This window comes from Dasypus novemcinctus, chromosome 10, assembly GCF_030445035.2.
Source record: "Dasypus novemcinctus isolate mDasNov1 chromosome 10, mDasNov1.1.hap2, whole genome shotgun sequence".
Lineage (NCBI taxonomy): Eukaryota > Metazoa > Chordata > Mammalia > Cingulata > Dasypodidae > Dasypus > Dasypus novemcinctus.
The window spans coordinates 109743441-109766531 of NC_080682.1; the positions used below are offsets into that span (position 1 = coordinate 109743441).

Sequence of the window (23091 nt, forward strand, 5' to 3'; positions counted from 1 at the left end):
ATTCTAAAATAAATAATCTACCATGTACTCTGTCATATAGCTATACCAAAAAAATAAGGAACACAATTTGTGAATAATACAAGAGGATAAAGAATAATTTAGCACATATTAAATGTAACATACAGTGCCTGAAACTTAATAGCTTGGTAGATTTTAGTTTCTTTTCTTTCAGGGTGTATCTCAAATCTTACCACATTTATGAAAGTATCTGTTGGAGATTGAATTACTACCCCCAGCAAAACATGTTCTTATTCTGTAACTGTGGGTATGAAGCCATTGCAGATATGAACTTTTAAAGGTGTTGTTTTTCGTTAAGGACTTTAATCACTATTGCTGGAGTCCTTCATAAGCAGAAGGACGTTTATACGTAGAGAGAGAAAGCCACAGGGGGCAGTCAGACACTGCAGGTCAGTGGACCTTGAAAGAGAAAGAAACATTGCTGTGTGCATTGCCATATGACAGAAAAGCCAAGCAACTCCAAATATTGCCGGCTAGCCAGAAGCTACTGATCCCGGGAGGAAGGAAGCCTTCCAGCCTCTGAAACTGAGAGCCAATAAATTCCTGTTGTTAAGCCAACTCATTGCATAGTATTTGTTTAATCAGCCAGGAACTAAGACTTTATACCCAACCATTTTATTGCCTTTCCTAAATTTTTAAAGTAATTTTTATTTTATCAAAGTAATGTACGAAAAAGTAGGTGTAAATCCAGATAGTGCTAAATGACTTGTAAGAAAATGAAAAAGCAGTGCCATTTTCGATCTCTTCATTCTCTACCCTCTACTCCCACTCCCCAGAGGCATCCCTTTTTCTTTTTTTATTTTTCAGAGCAGTTGTAGGTTTATAGAAAAATCATGCAAAAAGTACAGAGTTCTTATATACTCTCCCCCACCGTATACATATAATTTTCCCCATTATTAACATTTTGTATTTCTGTGGTAGAATTGTTAAAATTGATGAGCCGGTATTGTTACATTTATATTATTAACCAAGATCCATAGTTTACATTATGGTTCACTCTTTGTATTGTATAGTTCTATGGAGTTTTTTATTTTTATTTTTATTTTATTGTGGTAGCATGTACAATGTAAAGTTTTCCATTTTAAACACTTCCAGTTATACAATTCGATGATGTTAATTTCATTCAGTGTTGTGCTGTATGAATACCATCCATTACCAAAACTTTTCCATCACCCTGAACGAAACTCTATACATACCTATTAAACATTAACTCCCCATTTCATCCTCCTTCTCTGCCCCTGGCAATCTGTATTCTAGTTTTTCACTCTGAATTTGCTTATGTGAGATACAATATTTATCCCTTTGTGTCTGGCTTATTTCACGCAACATAATAATGTCTTCAAGATTCATACATGTTGTTGTATGTATCAGAACATCATTCCTGATGTTTGGCTGAGTAATACTTCATTTAAGTACACATTTTGTTTATCTGTTGGTGGACATTTGGGTTGTTTCTACCTTTTGTCTACTGTGAATAATGTCGTTAGGAATATTGGTATGCAAATATCTGTTCATGTTCCTGCTTTCAGTTCTTTTAGGTAATACCTAGAAGTGGGACTTAGCCAACCCTTATTATTTTCTGATTTTTCAGTAATAGTCATTCTAGTGGGTATGAAGTATAGAGGCAACACTTTTTTGAAAATATCTTTATTAAGGTATAATTGACATATACTGGGACTGCACCTATTTTAAGAAAAATAAGAAAAAGAAATAAAACACATGCATAGTTCCCCAATTTGTTGCTATTTGATTCAACAGAAAAATTAACTTAATTCTCTCTCTTTCTGCAATATGTTCATGGATCACAATTTTAGTAACATTAGTCAAGACTGCCTTCTCCAGCTCATTTTTTTGCTGGATCTTTGAGGTTCTGAGATCTTTTTCCTTTTTGCTTGTAGAATTTCTTTAGTAAGTGTGCTGGTGACAGATCCTTAGTTTCATTTGTCTGAAGGGATCATTACTTACATTCTTGAAAGAAATTTTTGCTGAGTAATGAATTATTTTTCTCTATCATTTTGAAAATATATTTCCATACTTTCAGAGAAGTTAGCTATTTAATTCTTCTGGGTAAAACTGTCTTCTTTTCTGGCTAGTTTTAAGATTTTCTTTTGGTGTTTTCATTTTCTGCAGTTTCACTCTGATGCATCTAGATAAGAATTTCTTTTTATGTTATCTTCATATTTTAACATAGTTAGTTTAGTTTGTTTGTTTATACAAACAGCAATCTGTGTGTTAACCCCCAAGTATAAAATCCTTATGGGTTTTTCTTGCATTGTCTTGTGTCCCATAAAATTTGCTCAGCGGATATTTTGTTTGAAACAATCTTCTTTTCTTTTTACTAGACACCTGAGAATATTAGCAGTCCAGGCTTGACGATCCTTTAAGCCACTCAGATAACCCTCCAGAGTATAGTCTATTCCTGCCTCAGGTCACAGGAGGGGGTTATTTGAGTGTTTTGTTTTTGACTGATGCTAAACACTGGTACTCTTCTGTCTAGCCCATGAGTCTACTAGATATGCAGCAATTCAGCTCAGGTCCACATAAGGCGAAAGTGGCAGCCTTTCAGAATCCAAAGGTAGCAAGTAGGAAGCAGAGACCATATTCACCATAATCTCTGCCCTGGCAGCCATAAATCTTCAGTTTTCCCCTCCATTTCCCCTCACCTCACATACTTTTTGGTCAAAAGTAGTGCTTTGTTTCTCCTGCCTGCCTTTCAGCCTCTTTACACTCTGTCTCCTTGCTTGCTCATTTATTGCTGTTTTATTAGGGGTTTGGTACTTTGAAGGGGATTTTTATTTTTAATTTACTCCAGCTTTTTAAATTGCCTTCCTTGGGAGAGGTTCTTAAAATGACTGACTCTTTGGAAACGCATGATAAGAAAAATCTCAGCTCTCAGTATAAGTTGAAAGGTGTTTCTCCTTGTTTAAGAAAATTCTTAATTTAGAAAATTCTTGTTTTAGTATCTGGAAACTATACTGTTGACATAATTTATGTCCTTGCTATTTAAAAACAGTTTTATGATAAATATATTTGGTAATATTTATACAAAGTCTTGTGAAAATTAAGAAAAATGTGTTGAGGACACAGTCTCACCACTGTGTATCACTGTGAATTTACCAGGTTCTTATAAATGGTTAGGGGCTTACTCTAAACCAAGAGAGTGTTTCTTTTTTTAAAGTGTTATTGACTAATCTAATTATCTTCTTGTGATTTTCTTTTATAGGGAATACAGTGAGTAACCTGATTATGATCATACCTCCTATCTTTGGTGCAATTCAGAGTATTAGAGATGGACTGGAAAAGCGATACATTGCTTCTTATTTAGCACTCACAGGTATGTATAAAGCATCACCTGAAAAAAAAGTGATATACAGTTTTTAGGTGGGCTATTTTTCTCATTTTTTTCTAAAAGCAGTTCTTGATTTTTTTGTCTATTATACAACTTTACCATATTGTGGAATTTGTGAATTAAAACTCCACAAACCTTGCCAATAAATTGAACTACATTTTGAATAGCATTCAAAAAAGTCATGAAAAATTTCAAACATACAATAAAGAATACAGGTAATATTATAACAGACATATCAGCTTTGTCATATTTTGAGAGTTAGCAATATTTGTTTGAGATCTTTTTTTTTTTAGAAATAAACTGCTACAGATACAATTGCTGTTCCCTTTGTATTTCTCCTGATTCTATTCCCCTCAATTTCCAAGTCTCCCCTCCCCAGACTTAACCTCTATTCTGAATTTAATGTGTTTATAATTTGATATTTATTTATATGTATAGTGTAGAGTCTTGTATTTTAAAACTATTTTTAAAGGTTACCATTCTGTATCTAATCTGAAACTAGACTGCAACCTCCTCCCATTATGTTTTAGACTAGAGATTGAACTATGTCGATACATGATTTTTTAGCTCGTGCATTTTTAATGCCGTTTGGCACTCTATTGTTGAATATACTACAGTTTATGCATTCTCCTCTTTATAAACATTTTCAGAAGTTTCCAGTATTATAGATAATGACATGAACATTATTGTACAAGTCTCCTTATGCTCATGTATGAGTATCTGTAGGGTTTATGCCTAAAAGTAGAATTGCTGAGTCTAGGTACATGCGTGCGTCTTTGATTTTACCAGATATAACCAAACAAAATGGCTATAACAATGTAGCAGTGTAGGCCCATTTGTCATTCCTTTTACAAAGACAGCCACAGCTTAATTGCTATAGGTTTATAATCTTACTGTCTGGTACAATAAGTCTTTCTGCCTTTTTTCCTTCAGAGAAATTGTCTCAAGAGTTTTTGGCTGTTTGTCCTTCCATATGAATTTGAGGATCAGTTTATCAAGTGCTAACCACCCCCCATCCCCAAAAAATAACAACCAGCATATGGAATTCTTATTGAAATTATATTAAATTTATAGAGTGACTTAAAAGATACTGAATTCTCCCGTTTAAGAACAAAGCTTATCTCTTCAATTTATTTGGTCTTCTTTTATGTCTTTCAATAAACCTTTTGTAATTTCTTCCATTGAGGTCTTTATGTATCTTTTGCTGTATATTCCTAGCTACATTTCATTTTGATAGTGTTGTGTCAATTTTTTATATTTATAATGTATGTTGTATTTTTAAAATTAAAATTCCTAATTAAGTTATTGTTGGTATTTAATAATGAATTTAATTTTTTGTCTATTAAATTCATTTCCAGAAGATTTTTGAAATCTTTTAAAACTCTGATAGTTTTGACCATAAATTCTCTTGGATTATGTAGTTAGATTGTCATATTACCAGAAAACAGACAGATTTGATCCTTTTTTCTCATTTAATTTTTTTGTTTATTTGTTTAAGTATAAAACAAACTTTTGAAAAAGTTATTTGCCTAGCTATAGTTTCTCGTACAATGTTTTATTCATTTATGTTTATGCCTTAATTATTTCTATTCTTTCTTGTTTACATTTTTGTTCTTATATTTTCTTGAGTGAAACTATTTAGTTTATTTTCACTTTTGTTTTTAGTATAAGCATTTATACTAAATTTAAAAATTTTGTCTACATAATACCTTGACCATGTCCCACATGTTTTACTATATGGTGTTTTTATTACCATTCAGAGTTATTGCAATGTAGTCAGAGAATGTAATCTCAATAATACAGATTTTTTTTTGGTATTTGATAAAGCTTACATTGTGTCTAATACTAAGAAAAATTTTGTGAATATTTTGCACGTTGTTGCAAAAATGTATTCCCTCTCTCTATATATATTTTTAATGGCTAAGTTCTGTTTTTTTTTTTAATATTTATTTTTATTTATTTCTCTCCCCTCCCCCCCCAGTTGTCTGCTCTCTGTGTCCATTCACTGTGTGTTCTTCTGTGACCGCTTCTATCCTTATCAGTGGCACCGGGAATCTGTGTTTCTTTTTTTTCTTGCATTGCATCATCTTGTTGTTGTGTCAGCTCTCCGTGTGTGCAGCACCATTCTTGGGCAGGCTGCACTTTCTTTCATGCTGGGCGGCTCTCCTTACAGGGTGCACTCTTTGCGTGTGGGATTCCCCTACTTGGGGGACACCCCTGCGTGGCATGGCACTCCTTGTGCACATTAGCACTGCGCATGGGCCAGCTCCACATGGGTTAAGGAGGCCCAGGGTTTGAACCGCAGACCTTCCATGTGGTAAGCGGACGCCCTAACCACTGGGCCAAGTCCGCTTCCCTCTATATATTATTGATTCAGGGTTCCATTATGTATATAATATGATCAAACTTGTGAAGTATGTTGTTCACATTTTCTATATTCTTAATATTGTCTCATTGTTTTATTTTGTTAAATTCGTGACTGTAATTGAGGATTTTTTGGCTTTCCCGATCATTGTTATTTTTTGCTGTTTTGTAGCTATGTTGTTTGTTACATTTAGATATATAATCACTAGATTCCTAATGAATTTTTCCTTTTGCATCATTTGTTATCCATCATTATCTCTAACTTAAGTCACAAACCATTATTAAAATGATTTCTGCCTTGGAGACTATTTTGTCTTAAGTTAATTTAATATGGCACACAAACTTTCTTTTGATTAGTATTTGCCTAGCATATGTATATTTTTAAACATCTTTTCACACTTAAGCTTTGTGCTTCACTTTATTTTAGGAGGTCTCTTGTAAAGAACTTATAGCTAGATTTTGTTTCCTTATCCAGTTGGAAATTTGTAATTTGATTCGTGTCTTTTTCTTATCAAACTAAACTGTATGTGGTTGGGTACATTTGGATTGGTCATCATTAAATTCCTGAGGGTTTAACACACCTGACACATAGAGAATGGTACTTTGTTGACAATCAGAACCAAGCAGGACAATTTGGAAAGAGGAGGCCAGTATTCTAGACTGGTTGGGGTGAGGGGTAGATAGTTTAGTCTGAGAGAAGTTAAGGGGGTTAGAATTAGCATATGCAGTGAACCACAAATACTTCGGCAGTGTTGGAATTTAAAATGTGAGCAGGGAATGGCAAGAAATGAGGTAAAAAGGTAGACAGAGGCCAGATGATGGGTAAGGATGTATATGTGCGCACTAATATGCCAAGTTAAGAAACATACTTTGTTGTTCAAATCATTGAGAATATTTTTGTATTTTTCCAGGGAGACAATGGGCAGGTCACTTAACCTTATCTACCCCTTCCTTGTAAAATGTAGATAATGTCATCTCTAAGATAAAGTATTATCTCATAATTGGATGAAGATAAAACAGGATAGGGTTCTAAAAGTGTTTTTGTAAAATTGTGTCATATAAAGCTAAGAGGATATCACTGTCTTTTTCCCTCTAATTCCTCCTCACTGTTGCTAAAGTGAACTTTTAGAGTGGAAATTCAATCTTATTGCACCTGATTAAAATATTTCAGTGGTTGTTTATTTCCTAATTCCTTGGCACTGCTTATAAAGTTCAACATGATATGGCCCCATCTACCTCTCCAGCTTCATCTGGGGTAGAAGGTTCTAAGTTCAATTTTGACATAACTATAGATGAAACTGCCTCTGGAAAAAGTATAAATGTGCATTTATCCATTTATCACTTGTTTCCTGAGCATCTATGAGTACCATTATGTGTTGTTTTAGGCACTTAGGTGGACAATGGACAAAATACACCACTGAACTTCTACATTGTTTTACATATTTCTTTCTTTCTCCTCTATCTATCTGGAAGGCAGGGACTGCGTCTTAGTCATCTTTGAATCCCCATTGCCTGGCATATATTTGTCTTCAATAAATGTTGGCTGGATGTATGTCAATCTAAAATAGAGAAATCACTGCTATTAGTTCCTATATTATAATAGTAAAGAAAAAATAGCAAAGTGGATTCTCTTTTGTTTCCTTTATGTAAATCTTGAAACGAAGCTTAATTCATGTTGTTTTCGCTCAAGGTAACTATAATTTACATATGGGTAGAAAGGACCTCTAATTGCCACAAAACTGTGAGCTATCATTGTCTCGTATCAGGTTCTACTGTAATTAGAGTAGTGATTGGAGATGATAGACTTTTCTGCCACTGTTAATCATATGCATGGAGTTTTCAAAAGAGTTACTTGATTTATCTTCATAAGGAAAACCTGTCCATAAACTTAGCCTTTTATTTTATTTCCTGGAATGTTTTAGGAATGTTTATATACTACTGACAAGTCACAGTCAGTAACGACATGAATAAAAAGATTTGAGAGATTTTCAAGCTGCCTTAGAATTAATGGTGGCCTCTTAAATTAGAATTTATTCACTCATCCTCTCAGAAATTCATACAGATTAACAAGGGAAGCAACACATAGACCTACACTTATGAGCCGTATGAGGAGAGAGAGAATACTATGACTTCAAATTATTTTTAAATGAAAAAATAAACACCAAATTACAGCAGAATTATCTTTGGTGTTTCAGACTTGGGGAAGGAAGTCAGAAGAAACTGCATGGAAAAGAAGAGAGGGGAGTTGAGAGCCTGAGGCTGAGAAAAACACCAATAGAAAGAGAGAGCCCCATAATGAATGCAAAATTTCTGAAAGCAGTGTGAGACCTGGTAGGTCACAATACAAGCTAACGGTAAAGGGCTTGCAAATACGCAAGACCCAACGACGTGGTTTTGGAAAGGCATCACTTCTGGGAGAGAAAGAGATGAAGAGAGAGGGGAGGTGTCCTTTGGAGACATGGTAGTAAAGGGAAGAAGGAAGCTAAAGGGGGAATTAAGACTGCAGAAACAAAAGAACTGCAAAACATATCAACCACTTCACCCTCCACTGCCCCTGCCCTCACCCCAGTACTGGTAAAGAAATTGCATTTCATGATTCTGATAAGGGACACTCTTCAACAAGGAATCTTGTAAGTCACCCAAAACCTTTACTCCGGTATGGGCAAAAAAAAAAAAAAAAAAAAACACCACCAGAAAAACAAACACAGTCTACATCTTTACAAAGTTACTGTAGGAAGAAATTGGACAGAAGAATTAAAAACCTTTTGGGTGATGGAAGTTCTTCCCAAAAACTTACTATGAAACAGTTACACAACCATCCCAATTAAATTAAATAGTCTCAAATAAGCATTTGGAGAAGTGAATCAAAACTTTAAAAGCTGGAAGTGGATGTGGCTCAAGCAGTTAGGCGCCTGCAACTCAAATGGTTGAGTGCCTGCCTCCCACATGGGAGGTCCCAGGTTCTGTTCCCAGTTTCCTGAAAAAAATTAATAAACAACAAGCAAAACAAATGAAAAAAAAAAACCTCAGGAAAGCTGATGTGACTCAGTGGTTGAGCGCCAGCTTCCCACACACAAGGTCCCAGGTTCAGTCTCTGGCCCTGGTACCTCAAAAACACACCATCTTACATTTAAAATAAAAATTCCAGAAAACTTTCTAGAAATAAAAGAAGACCTGAAGGTACATAATGAAAAAGCCCATTAGGCACCTAATAAAATTGACTTTGAATGGTCAACTCTGAGCGTAGCCTAGTAAAACTTTTGGCTTTTTTAAATAAAAGAAAAAATCTGCAAAACTCTAGGGAAAAAGATGAAATTACTTACAAGGGAAATAAAATTAGACTGGCATCAGACTTCCTCAAGAAGAAAAAAGAGGGAAGCGGACTTGGCTCAATGGACAGAGTGTCTGCCTATAACATGGGAGGTCCACGGTTGAAACGCAGGGCCTCCTTGACCCGTGTATAGCTGGCCCATGCACAGTGCTGATGCACGGAAGGAGTGCCGTGCCATGCAGGGGTGTCCCCCGGGTAGGGAAGCCCCACGTGCAAGGAGTGTGCCCTATAAGAAGAGCCGCCTAGCGTGAAAGAAAGTGCAGCCTGCCCAGGAGTGGTGCCACACACACAGAGAGCTGATGCAGCAAGATGACGTAACAAAGAGAAACAGATTCCTGGTGCCACTGACAAGAATAGAAGCGGACACAGAAGAACACACAGCAAATGGACACAGAGAACAGACAACTGGGACGGAGGGTGGGGAGAAGGGGAGAGAAATAAATAAAAATAAAATCTTTTAAAAAAAAAAGGGTAGAAGGAAAAAGAAAGGCAGCAGTGGAGCAGCACTTTCAAAAAAAATCAAGGAGAAAAGTACAAGCCAAAGATTTTATATTCCAACCAAATTGTTCATCAAGTAACAAGATCAAAAGAAAGTTTTAAACATGGAAGTACTCAGTGAACACTGTACTCATGAATCCTTCCTGATAAACTGACTAGAGCTGCACTGTCCAATGTAGTAACTGCTAGTCACATGTGGCAATTTAAATTTCATTAAATAAAATGTAAAATTCAGTTTCTCTGTCGTACTAGCACATTTCAAATGCTCAGTAGCTTCATGTAACTCATGGCTGCTACCTGGGCAGTGCAGATATAGAACATCTGCACCATTGCAGAAAGTTCTCATAGCCATACTATAATATAGGATGTGTCCATTCAACCAAGAGAAGACTGGAAAAACTTTGAAATAATGTCTGATGGTGAGCATTTAATATATTTAACTGTAGATCTAAGACTATAACAGAGGTGGGACAAGTTGAAGAACAGTATTTGGACATTGTTGTTATGTCTTGTTAAGTAGAAAGGATATGATTTTTTAAATGGAGGAGAGAGAAAGAGCAAAGTAGAATAAATTCATTTATAATTGAGTAATAAGTCAGATTTTTAAAAATATGATTTAAAAGTAACCAACTAGATATAAAGGTTAATTAAGAAATAACATGGGAGCTAAGAGTACTATAAAAATCATAAGCAGAAAGGTAACCACTAAAATGATAATACAAACTTTCCTAAATACAAAATAATTTTTATGTAAGAGAGAGTAAAAAAACCACATCACTTAGAAAAAGAAACACAGTAAGTATGAGATAATATATGCAATAATTATAATAAAGTAGTACAGCAGAGTTGAGGCTAAATATATGAGTTATTTCAATCAGTATGAATTGGCTTAATTTACCTATTAAAAGAAAAGGATTTTCACATTGGCTCACAAAGCAAGACCCAACTCTTTGCTAGCTCCAAAAGACATACCTAAAAGAAAGTGATTCAGAGAAGGTAAAATTAAAGGGATTGGTACAAATATACTAAAGAAATAGGAATAATAAAAAAAGGAGATATAGTGATCCTGATATGATTAGTAGAATTCCCTTCAGAAAGCTTTAAATGTGACACAAAGTCATTATGCTAAAAATTATGGTTCACAATGTAAAATAAAAGTATAAATATCTCTATCAGTAACACAGCTACCACCCTTAAATGGCAGAAACTACAGGAGATGCATGGAGATATAGAAACATATGAATAGTGGAATACTTTAATATGCCATACTTGATAAAAGACAGGTCAGGTGAACAAAAGAATCAACATCTAGAAGACCTAAATGATATAATCAATAAAATAAATATTATGGATTTAATTGATTTATACCCGAACTTTACATGCTGTTAATAGAGAGTATGCCCTCTTTTCAAGTGTACATAGAACATTCATGAAACAAAGAAAATAATAAATTCCATGAAAAGAAATATAAACAATACAATATATCCCCAAGAAATCAGCAAAATCAAACTACAAAACAGTCTTTTCTCTTTGAATCTTTAAAAATATTCTATTAGCTCTTGATTGAAAGGGAAAATGTAAACTGAAATTATAGAATTTCTGAAAAATAATTGCATATCAAATTTTTTTGAGATTTATTTAAAGCAGCAATGAGAAGATAATTCATAGGCTTAAACATTTATGTCAATAACATTTTAAGAGGAAACTAAATTAAAATTTCAACTCAGAAGGCAAGAGAAATGAACCAAGTAAACCATATGAAAGTGCAAGGAAACATAAAGATAAAAGCAGAATTAAAAATTTTTTTTTCTTTAAGTACTGGGCCTGGTGATTGAACCCTGGACCTAGTATGTGGGAAGCCAGCACTCAACCACTGTGCCACATCAGATCCCCTAAGTTGGTATTTTTCATTTGTTTGCTTATTGTTTGCTTTTTTGTTTTTAGGAGGTACCCAGGCACCAAACCTGGGACTCCCATGTGGGAAGCAGGCACTCAACCACCTGAGTCACATCTGTTCCCAAGAGCAGAATTTAACAAGCTAGAGAACCTAAAACAATAATTCTTACTAATGAATCAAAATCTTACTATTAATACTAGAAAGGATAGCTAACTAGACAACTAGCTAACTTAAGATAAAACGGAAGCAAACACAGATTATTTATTTATTTATTTATTTATTTATTTATTTATTTATCTCCTCTTCCTGCCCACCCCGATTGTCTGTTCTCTGTGTCTATTTGCTGCGTCTTCTTCTTTGTCCGCTTCTGTTGTTATCAGCGGCACAGGAATCTGTGGGTTTTTTTTGTTGCGTCATCTCGTTGTGTCAGCTCTCCGTGTGTGTGGCAACATTCCTGGGCAGGTTGCACTTTCTTTCGCGCTGGGCGGCTCTCCTTACGGGGTGCACTCCTTGCACATGGGGCTCCCCTACGCGGGGGACACCCCTGTGTGGCAGGGCACTCCTTGCGTGCATCAGCACTGCACGTGGGCCAGCTCCAAATGGGTCAGGGAGGCCCGGGGTTTGAACCGCAGACCTCCCATGTGGTAGACAGATGCCCTAACCACTGGGCCAAGTCCGCCGCCAGATTATTTTTTTTATAGCTCTACAAATGTTTCTTAGGTCTCTTTCATTTATCATATTACTCAAGCTCTGTGTTTCCTTAGTTATCCTAAAATAAAAATAAAAAATAAAAAAAGGAGGAGCTAAAATCAAAGACCTAACTGCACATCTGGAGAAACAAGAAAAAAATGACAAAGTAATCCCAAACCAAATCCAGCTGATAGAAAGAAATAATAAAGATTAGAGCAGAGATAAATGGAATTGAGAACAAAAAAATAATAGGGAAAATCAACAAAACCAAAAGTTGGTTCTTTAAGAAGATCAACAAAATGGATAAACCCTTAGAGAGACTGAAAAAGACAAAAAGAGAGAAGATGCAAGAAAATAAAAAATGAGAGAGGGGGCATTACCACTGACCCAGCAGAAAAAAGAGATTTCATAAGAGAATACTATGAACAACTGTATGCTAACAAACTAGACAACATAGATGAAATGGACAAATTCCTAGAAACACACCAACAACCTACAATGGCCTAAGAGAAATAGAAGACCTCAACAAACCAATCACAAATAGAGATTGAAACAGTTATCAAAAACCTCCCAAAGACAAAAAGCCCATAACCAGATGGCTTCACAAGTGAACTCTACCAATCATTCAAGGATGATCTAATACCAGTCTTGCTCAAGCTCTTCCAAAAAATTTGAACAGGAAGGAATGCTACCAGACTCACTTTATGGAGCCAGCGTCACCCTAATACCCAAACCTGATAAAGATAGTACAAATAAAGATTACAGGACCAATTTCTCTAATGAATATTGATGACAAAATCCTCAACAAAATACTTGCAAACTGAGACTAAAAGGACATTAAAATAATCATATACCTCAATCTAGTGGGTTTTATCCCAGATAATGCAAGAGTGGTTCAACACAAGAAAATCAGTTAGTTTAATAAACCACATTAATAAATTGAAGAAGAAAAATCACATGATCCTCTCAATTGGTGCAGAAAAGGCATCTGACAAAATACAACATCCTTTCTTGATAAAAACACTCCAAAAGATAGGAAGAGAAGGAAGCATTTTCAACATGGTAAAGTACAAATATGAAAAACCTACAGCTATAATTGTACTCAATTGTGAAAGACAGAAAGGAAAAAGACAGGAAAAAGACAAGGATGCCCACAGTCACCACTGTTCTTCAACATTTTGCCGGAAGTTCTAGTTAGAGCAGTTAGGCAAGATAAAGAAATAAAGGGCACCCAAAATAGCAAAGGAAGAAGTAAAACTCTCACTAGTCATGGATGATATGATTCTATATATGGAAAATATTAAAAAATCCACAATAGACTAGTTTAGCAAAGTAGCAGCATACAAGATTAATATGCAGAAATCATTATCATTTTTATGCTCTACTGATGAGCAATCTGAGGAGGAAGTCAGAAAAGAAAAAATCCATTTATAGTAGCAACTAAAATAATCAAATATTTAGTAATAAATTTAACCAAGGACATAAAGGACCTGTATTCACAAAACTACGAAGCATTGCTAAAAGAAACCAAAGAAGACCTAAATAAATGGAAGGACATTTTGTGTTCATGGACTGGAAGACTTTTTGTGTGTGTGTGCTTGTGGCTTGTGGCTTTACACCCTTAAGCCCCTGTTTCCAAAGAATATTTACAAATAGGGATGGGGCAGGGACAACTTCTCCACCAAATAGTGGGCCAGGGAGTGGGGACAGTGCTAAGACGCATCCTCCACACAGGAAGAGTTCATGAGGAGAGTGATGGCAATCCCACCCAAACTGATTTACAGATTCAATATAATCCCAGTAAGAATCCCAAAAGCCTTTTTTGCAGAATTGGAAAAGCCAATTATCAAATTTATTTGGAAGGGTAAGAGACCTTGAATGGTCCAAAGTTGGAGGACACTCACTTCCTGATCTTAAAGCATATTACTTAGCTACAGTGGTGAAAAAATAACAACATGATACTGGGATGAAGATAGACATATTGACCAATGGAACCAAATCAAGAACTCAAGAAATAGTTCTATTTCTATGTCACGTGAGTTTTGACAAGGTTGTCAAGCCCACCCAGCTGGGCCAAAACAGTCTCTTCAACAAATGGTGTTGGGAGAACTGGATTTCAGTATCCAAAAGAGAGGAGGAGGACCCCTATCTCACATCTTATACAAAAAAATGAACTCAAAATGGGTCAAGGACCCAGATATAAAAGCTACAACCATAAAACTCCTAGAAGAACATATAGGGAAACATCTGCATATTGTAGTAGGTGGTAGTTTTTAAAATCTTATGCCCAAAGCAAAGAAAAAAATAGATAAATGGGACTGCTTCAAAATTTGACAATTTTTTTCTTCAAAAGACTTTATCAAGAAAGTAAAAAGGTAGCCTACTCAATGGGAGGAAATATTTGCAAGCCACATATTCCGTAAAGGTTTGGTATCCATGTTTATATGAAGAGATCATACAACTCAATGTAAAAAAGACAAGCTACACAATTGAAAAATGGGCCAGACTTGAATAGACATCCTTCCAAAGAGGAAATGCAAATGGCTAAAAAGCACATAAGACATGTTAAACATCACCAGGTATTAGGGAAATGAGATCAAAACTACAATGAGATATCATTTCACACCTTCTAGAATGGTCATTATTTAAAAAAATAGAAAACTACAAGGGCTGGAGGAAATGTAGAAAAACAGGAACAGTCCTTCACTGTTGTTGGGAATGTAGAATGGTGCAGCCTCCGTGGAAGACAGTTTGGCACTACCTCAGGAAGCTGAATATAGAACTGCTGTATGATCCAGCAATCCTATTCCTGGGAATGTATTCAGAAGAACTGAAAGCAAGGATGCAAATGGACATTTGCACCCTGATGTTCATAGCAGCATTATTCACAATTGCTAAAATAATGGAACCAGCTCAAGTATCTGTCAACTGATGAATGGATAAACAAAATGTGGTATATACATACAATGGAATACTATTCAGCTGTAAGAAGAAATGAAATCAGGATGCATATGACAGCATGGATGAACCTTGATATTATGTTGAGTGAAATAAACGACAAAAGGACAAATGTATGGTCTCACTGATATGAACTAAATAGGATGAGTAAACTCATGGAGGTAAACTCTAGAAGATGTTCTTTTACAAAGTGTTAATAATATGGTGATACATGGGAAAATTACAACGAATTTAACTTATGGATGATAGTTAACAGTAATATTGTAATAATTTGTAGCAATGGCAAAGTATTATATCAATTCTAAGGGACAACAATGGGGGGTATAAGGAGGTATAGGAGTTTTTCCTTTAGGAATAATGAAAATGTTCTAAGATTTGAGGTGATGACAGCACAACTTTGTGATGAAAATGAGAGCCACGAGTGTACACTTTGTATGGATTGTATAAAACATTGAACTGTATAACACAGGGAATCCAGTGGTGGAACGTGGACTGTGGTTAATAGGACAAATATGTGAATGTTCCCTCATGAATTATAACAAATGTATAATACTAATATAGGGTGGTATATTAGTCAGCCAAAGGGGTGCTGATGCAAGGTACCAGAAATCTGTTGGCTTTTATAAAGGGTAAAAACATACAGTTACACAGCCCTCAAGAGTCCAACCCAAGGTTACTTCCTTACCAAACTCTGTTGCCACATGTTGAAGCAAGATGATGGGTGATGTCTGTGAGGGTTCAGCCTTCCTCTTCCCTCTAAGGCTTGTGGGTCCAGTGTCTTCCAGTCTCATCTGGCAAAGGGCTTGTCTCTCATCCAGAGGCTTATTTCTTTCCCAGCTCAGCTGCTTTGGTCTCTTCATAAGGTCAGCTGTAAACTACCAGGTGAATGGCTCATCTCTCTTCTCAGAGCCTCTGCAGTGTCTGTGGAGCTGTCTCTCTTCCTCCATGTATCTTCTCTGTATGTCTACTTCCGTGTTCTTGATTGAGCATTCGTTTATATAGCCTACCAGGAGGGGGGGGACTCAGCCCTGCATGCCCTAATGATGTCGTTGAATCAAGGCCCTAATCTTGATTTAATCAAGTAAACATGAAGCCTTTGAATTTAAGTCAATCAAACGATATCATGCCCAGAGAACAGGCCAGTTTACAATAATAAAAAATATAATCAATATCTCTTTTTGGAATTCATAAATACTACCAAACTGCTACAGGTGGGTTGGAGGAAAAATATACACCAAATATAAGATGTGGGTTACAGTTAGTAATAATATTTGGAGTATGCTCTTTCATAGTTTGTAACAAATGTTTCACAGCAATGCAAGGTGTTGGTGGTGGGGTGATACAAGGGGAGCTGTTTGTTTTGTAAGTTCACAACTTGTACTATACAATTATTGTTTATGTATATTCAGGTGTAAATGATATACTTAATATAATTTTGTTTTAAAAATATTAGCAAATGAATACAGCACCACATTAAGAAAATAATTCACCACGACCAAATGGAATTTGTACCAGGAATGGAAGATAACTCAACATTAAGAAACCCATTAGGGAAGCAGACTTGGCCCAGTGGTTAGGGCGTCCGTCTACCACATGGGAGGTCCGCGGTTCAAACCCCAGGCCTCCTTGACCCATGTGGAGCTGGCCCATGCGCAGTGCTGATGCGCGCAAGGAGTGCCGCGCCACGGCAGGGGTGTCCCCCACGTAGGGAAGCCCCACGCGCAAGGAGTGCACCTTGTAAGGAGAGCCGCCCAGCGCGAAAGAAAGTGCAGCCTGCCCAGGAATGGCACCACCCACACTTCCCGTGCCACTGACGACAACAGAAGCGGACAAAGAAACAAGACACGGCAAATAGACACATAGAACAGACAACTGGGGGAGGGGAGGGGAATTAAATAAAAACTAAATCTTTAAAAAAAAAAAAAAGAAACCCATTAATACAACTTAGTATATTAACAGATCTAAAGAGAAAAATCATATAATTATCTCCATAGAAGCTGAAAAAGTTTTTGTCAAAATTCAACACCTATTTTTGATTAAAAAAAACACAACACTCAAGAAAATAGGACTTGATGAAATCTGGGTTAACACTATAAAATACATACCTCGGTCCTAAAGCCAGTATTTTATTTAATGTGGAAGCACTAGAATCATTCCTACTAAGATCAAGAAAAGGACAAGGATACTACTCTGTCCACTACTATTTAACATAGTAACGGAGGTATTAACCTGCATTTATACAAGAGTAAGTGATTAAGGACATAAGAATTGGAAAAGAAGGACAACTGTATATTTGCATATATGATAGTATCCCTGAAAACCCTAGTATAGAGAATCAATGATAAAATGAATTCAAATAATAAAACTATTCAGTAGGATAGCAAGTTTAAAATTATACGAAAAACTGATAGTTTTCATATAAAATACAAATATATCCAGGTGAATATATAAAATAGAGAAGAAAAGTATTTAAAGTTATTTAAAATAACTTAAAAAAAAAGATAATATACCTAGGGATAGATTTAACAAGAAATGTGTAAAATCTACATAAAGAAAACTTTAAAACATAAAAGTAAACTTGAACAAATGGAAATACATCCCTTGTTCCTGGATAGAAAACAACTTAAAGATGTCATTTGTCTCTACGTTAATTTATTAAAATAAATAAATAATGCCAGGAAAATAGCAATAAGCTTTTTTTCCTTAAATTAGACAAGTTGATACTATAGACAAGAGCAATGAGGGATACTACCAGATTTTAAAGCATACTGCAAAACATGCAAAATAAAAACAGCATATTGTACTGCTTTTCCAGTAGACAGTATAATGGAATTAAAATACAATACAAAAAAGGGAAGCGGCTGTGGCTCAATCAGTTGGGCTCCCGTCTACCATATGGGAGGCCCTGGGTTCGTGTCCCAGGGCCTCCTTGTGAAGGCAGGCTGGTCGGCACACTGTGGAGCGCCCGGCCTGCAGACGCCGTGGAGTGCCTCCTGCCCCACAAAGCGCTGCAGAGCGCCACGTGGCCTATGAGCACCATGGAGAGCTGAATCAGCTAGGTCACACAACAAAAAAGGGAGACAAGCAAAAACACAGAAGAGTGTGCAGCAAATGGACACAGAGAGCAGACAGCAAGCAAGCCACAAGGGGGAAGGGGAAATAAGAATAAAAAAGACACAGAAGAACGCACAGCGAATGAACAGTGAGCAGACAGCACACAAAAAGCCACAAAAGGAGGTTAATAAAAAATAATAATACAAAAAAGAAAATTAAAAAACAAAACAAAAATATGGCAGTAGACCCAAGCATATATTAAAATTTAATATGTGATGATTATGGCATCTCTAATCACCAGGGCAAAGAGGAATGTTTTAATAAATGGTGTTGGAAAAAGATAAAACTTACAGCATGCACAAGAATAACTTCTAAATTGATCAGACACCTAAATGTAAAATCTATAATCTTACAAGTATGGGAAGAAAACCCATGTGAATTCTTCTGTAATTAGTGTGTGGAGAAAGACTTTATAACTGTGACTCAAAATCCAGATGTAAAAAATAAAAGATTTACAAATTCACTTACATAAAAATATAAGTCTTGGCCTGGCAACAAGATGCCATAAGCGGAAAGTGGGTGTAACTCAGTGGGTGAGGGCCTGCTTCACATATATGAGGTCCGGGTTTCAATTCCTGGTACCTCCTTTAAGAAAAAACAACAACAACAAACAAACAAAACAAACATAAGCAAAGTCAAAAGCAAATGGTGAAAATATTTGCACCATGCACCAGAGATAAAATTTTAATATCCCTAAATAATAACTTAAAACCCTGTGTTTTATGTATTATTCTGTAAACCCACAACTGCTCTAATATAAAGAGATTAAAGACTGAGGATAATAAGGACCAAAAATCCAAAAAAAGTCGTCAAAAAAAAAAGAAAATTTTCCAAACAAATATGTTTAAAATAACCCCTAAGAAAAGATGTTCAGTTCACTCATAATAAGAGAAATCAAATGAAAACTACATTGATACAGTTCTCTGAGTTTTTGTATTGTTTCCGTTTTTCAATTGGGTTACTATTTCACACCGGGAAATAGGGAGAATTAGGGAAATTGAATACAAAGAAAAACGAATGAACTATTATATATCAAGTGTAGACCACAGAGGAGGAAAGTAAGAGAACTAATCCAAGTAACTTTCAAAATAGTGTTCTTATTACATATCCCTAGTCTAAGACAGAGGGAAATAGAAATCTTGAACCTCACTTAACATGCTTATTGCTGATAGTGGCATGGGTATGGCAATTTTGAAACTCTTTGGGGGTGCATTTTTTAATTGAGTAAATGAAAAAATATATTGATATTGTTGGGAGCTAGAGTTCTCACTGTTGGGAAAAAGGAGATACAAATTTGGAATGTGGGAAGGCAAGGAAGAATCCTGTGGTATGGGATTGAAATCAGAGGTATCAATATGATTTTAAAAACTATAAAATGATTTCAAATGCTCTAACCTCTGAAAGGACCTGGAAGCAATGATTATTTCATAGCAGGGAGCACACCTGGTGCCCAGGCCTTGGTTTCTAAAAATCTTTCCTCACTAAAAAGAACCAAGGTTTCTTGGGGAAGTGGCTGATTACCTAGGGAAGGCACAAGATGAGTCATCATGCCAGAAAGTAAGAAAGTGTGAACCGCCCCTCCCCAAAAAAAGCCTACACAAAAAACAAAAGAAGGGATCAGGTGAAATTGACGCAGAAGCCAATTCAGCCAAACCTGGGACAATTTGGGTTTCAAAATTAAAACAACAACAACAACAACAACACAGTAATGGATTATAATGCACCATATAAAAAATTTGAATCCATTAAAATTCATACTGATAGTAAAAAATGAACAAACAAATCATTGGGGTGAGAAGGGAGAGAGTTTTTGTTTTAACAGTAGGGTGCCAGCTAAAACTGTAAGAAAAATGATACAAATTTGTTTTCGTTTTTATCATTTTGAAACTATCATAGTAAAAACGGTTTTAGGCAAGAGTCATCAATGACTCTGGGTGAAAACTATTGGGTGAAAGTGTTTGGGGAACATGTTAATTACATAGCCTCAAAGTATCTCCCAATGGATTTTCTATTAATTACCTGGTGTGGTACAATGAAAAGAAATGACATCATTTATAAATATTACTGCAAAAAATAAATAAACCAATTCAATTTATGAGAAAATAATTTAAAAAAAACAAAATTGAGGGACAGTCAACAAAATATCTGTCCTGTATACAAAAGAAAGGCCAAGGAACTATTCCAGATTAAAAGAAACTAAAGAGATAATATATGTGATATGTGATCCTAGTCTGGATCTTGGATTGGGCATTGAGGGGTGGGAAAGATTTATAGCCTGTATGGGCAAAATTGGGAAAATCATCAAAATTTGAATATGGGTTGCATATTAGATCATTGTACTGGGATTATGTAAGAGAACATCCTTGCTTAGGAGATACTAGTATTTTGGGGTTTCTGTAACTTTTTAATGGTTTCACAAAACAATAATTCATCTATTTCTTTTATATAATTGTTATATAAATAGAGAGAGATAAAGAAAATATGACAAAATGTTAATGAGCAAAAGTTAAGGGTATGTGGGGAAGTTCATTGTAATATTTCTGTAACTTCTATACTATTTTAAAATATTTTAAAAACAAAAGTTTTCATTTTTTAACAGCAAGAAAAATCTAAAGATGATTATTATAATTTGTAAATCCAGTACTGAAATCGAAAGTTATTGAAGTACAAATGTCACAGAGACAAAATCATTTTCCTAAGAAAAGGACCATTGGAAAGTCTTTGCATGGAGCAGCCTTAATTAAATTTAGTCTGATCATACCTACAATCTGCCACTGACAGAGTAAATTAGAGTTATCTCTGAGATCAAGGGAAAATTGAGTAGATGCTTTATAATACTGCATACAGAACCAATAACCTTTTAAATTGCAGCAATTACACTTAGTAATGAAAGACTTAAGATCAATGTGCCATGGAAAGGACCTTTGGAAATCACTTATAACTTGCTTACTAACATATTCGTTCCTTTTTATTTAGTCCAGCTTTCCATATATTGTCAGAAACATCAGTTATGTTTTTCTAGTTTGTTGAGAACCTGTGTGATGGTTGCATTTATGAAAAATTTGGGAAAACAGTACAAAATGTCCATAATCCCATCACACAACAGAAACAGTATTTGCATTTCCCTGATAAATAATGATGTTGGGCCTTTGTCAAAAGTTTATGGCCCTTTCATTATCATCTTTTGTGACATGGCTGTACAAGTCTTTTTCCTATTTTTAAAAAATTTATTGAAGTATATCACTCATACATGAACATACATAAACAATGTGTATAGTAATAGTTGTGAACTACAAAACAAACATACATATCATCATACAGGGCTCTCATACCTCACCCTACCACCAATACCTTGCGCTGTTGTTAAACATTCTTAACTAATTATTACTACTAACCAGAGTATTTTTCCCCAACCCACCCTATTATTATTTTTTATATCATTTATACATGAACATCCATAAACAATAAGTATATAGTAAAAGTTGTGAACTTACAAAGCAAGCATGCCTGTCATACAGGGGTCCCATACATCAACCCTCCACCAGCACCTTGCCTTGTTGTGAGACATTTGTTACAAATTATGAAAGAATGCTGTCAAAATCTTAATACAATTATAGTGTTTATATTACACTTGGTATATTTCTCCCATAAGATCTGCTATTTTTGTATGTATGCTTTCAAATTCTTTGTGCTCATCTAGTATCTTCTTGATATCCTTAATCTCTTTAGACATCTCATTGAATTTATTAAGATTTGTTTGAAAATCTATAATTAGTTGCCTCAACTCCTTTATGTCATCTGGAGGCTTATCTTATTCCTTTAACTGGGCCATAGCTTCCTGTTTTTTAGTGTGGATTGTAATGTTTTTGTTGTTTGTGTCTTGGCATCTGGCTTACTAGAGTATTTATTCTGGGTGTAGCTTTTCTCTTCAGTTTACAGCTTCCTACCGTTTCTCCCTTGCTGATTGTGCAGTAGGAGCCAAGCATGTATATAGTTGGTGCTATAAGCTGTGAAGGCTCAAGCTATCCTCATTGCCCCAGGGACCAAATGAAACATGTCCCAACTTTCTCCTTTACCAGCCAGCGGTAGGGAGAGAGTCACAGCTGTGTGAAATAATACAAGTCATGCAGGCCTAGATTGTAGTTCTCCAGTGAGACTGATAAAGCTTCATGTCCCTTTCTCCCCTGCCTGGGGTAGGGATGGATCTGCAGGTGTGGGCAGCAATCTCTGCAGTGCGGGTCCAAGATGACCGCAGTTGCCCTGGTAGACTTCTGATTATTCAGCTTTGCCAGCCAGAGGTACCTGCAGTTACTTGGAAAGGCTGGTGCAGGAACTGCTAGTTTCCCACCTGCTAGAGGTGGAGCTGAAGCCTAGTCTAGGGCTGCAGGCTGGGTGAAAGAAACCCGTTCCTACCGTCACTGTGATTTTCAGTCAGCTGGACTTCTCCTCAGGCTGGGGGCAGAGACACAATGGTGGCTACTGGCCTCTTTCCAACTTGGACAGGTTGAAACTTTAGCTGTTCTTAGGGTTATACTTTAGCCAGCTGAGTTTACTAATCAGTAGCTGAAGTCAGTGACCAGCCATCTCTTCCTCCCCTGTGTTTGGGAAATGGGAGTTTCCAACTCCAGCCTCAGAAGAGCTCCTGAGGGGCAGCTTGCGCCACGAGAGTAGGATAATCACCAGCCTCCACGGCATGGCCCGTATTTACCAGAGAGGATGGTTGCAGGTCCCCGCAGCTTCATCCCTGCTAGAGGTGGGACTGGGGCTTATGCTGGGGCTGCCGTATGATCTGGATGGAAAGAATCTGGTCTTCACCAGCAACGTGATTTTCAGTCCACCCCACTTCCCCTCATGCCAGGCGCTGAGTTAAGA

General features: G+C 36.0%; 1 protein-coding gene across 3 annotated transcripts in view; it reads left to right on the forward strand.

Moving 5' to 3' along the window:
• The window catches only part of ACER3 (alkaline ceramidase 3), a 194232-nt gene that overhangs the window by 68387 nt on the left and 102754 nt on the right, over positions 1 to 23091 (forward strand). For all 3 annotated transcript variants that reach the window (XM_058306016.2, XM_058306015.2, XM_058306017.2), the window contains one exon: positions 3242 to 3352. In XM_058306016.2, coding sequence (XP_058161999.1) covers positions 3265 to 3352 — 88 coding nt within the window. In that variant the 5' untranslated portion in view covers positions 3242 to 3264. The remainder of the gene's footprint in view (positions 1 to 3241; positions 3353 to 23091) is intronic.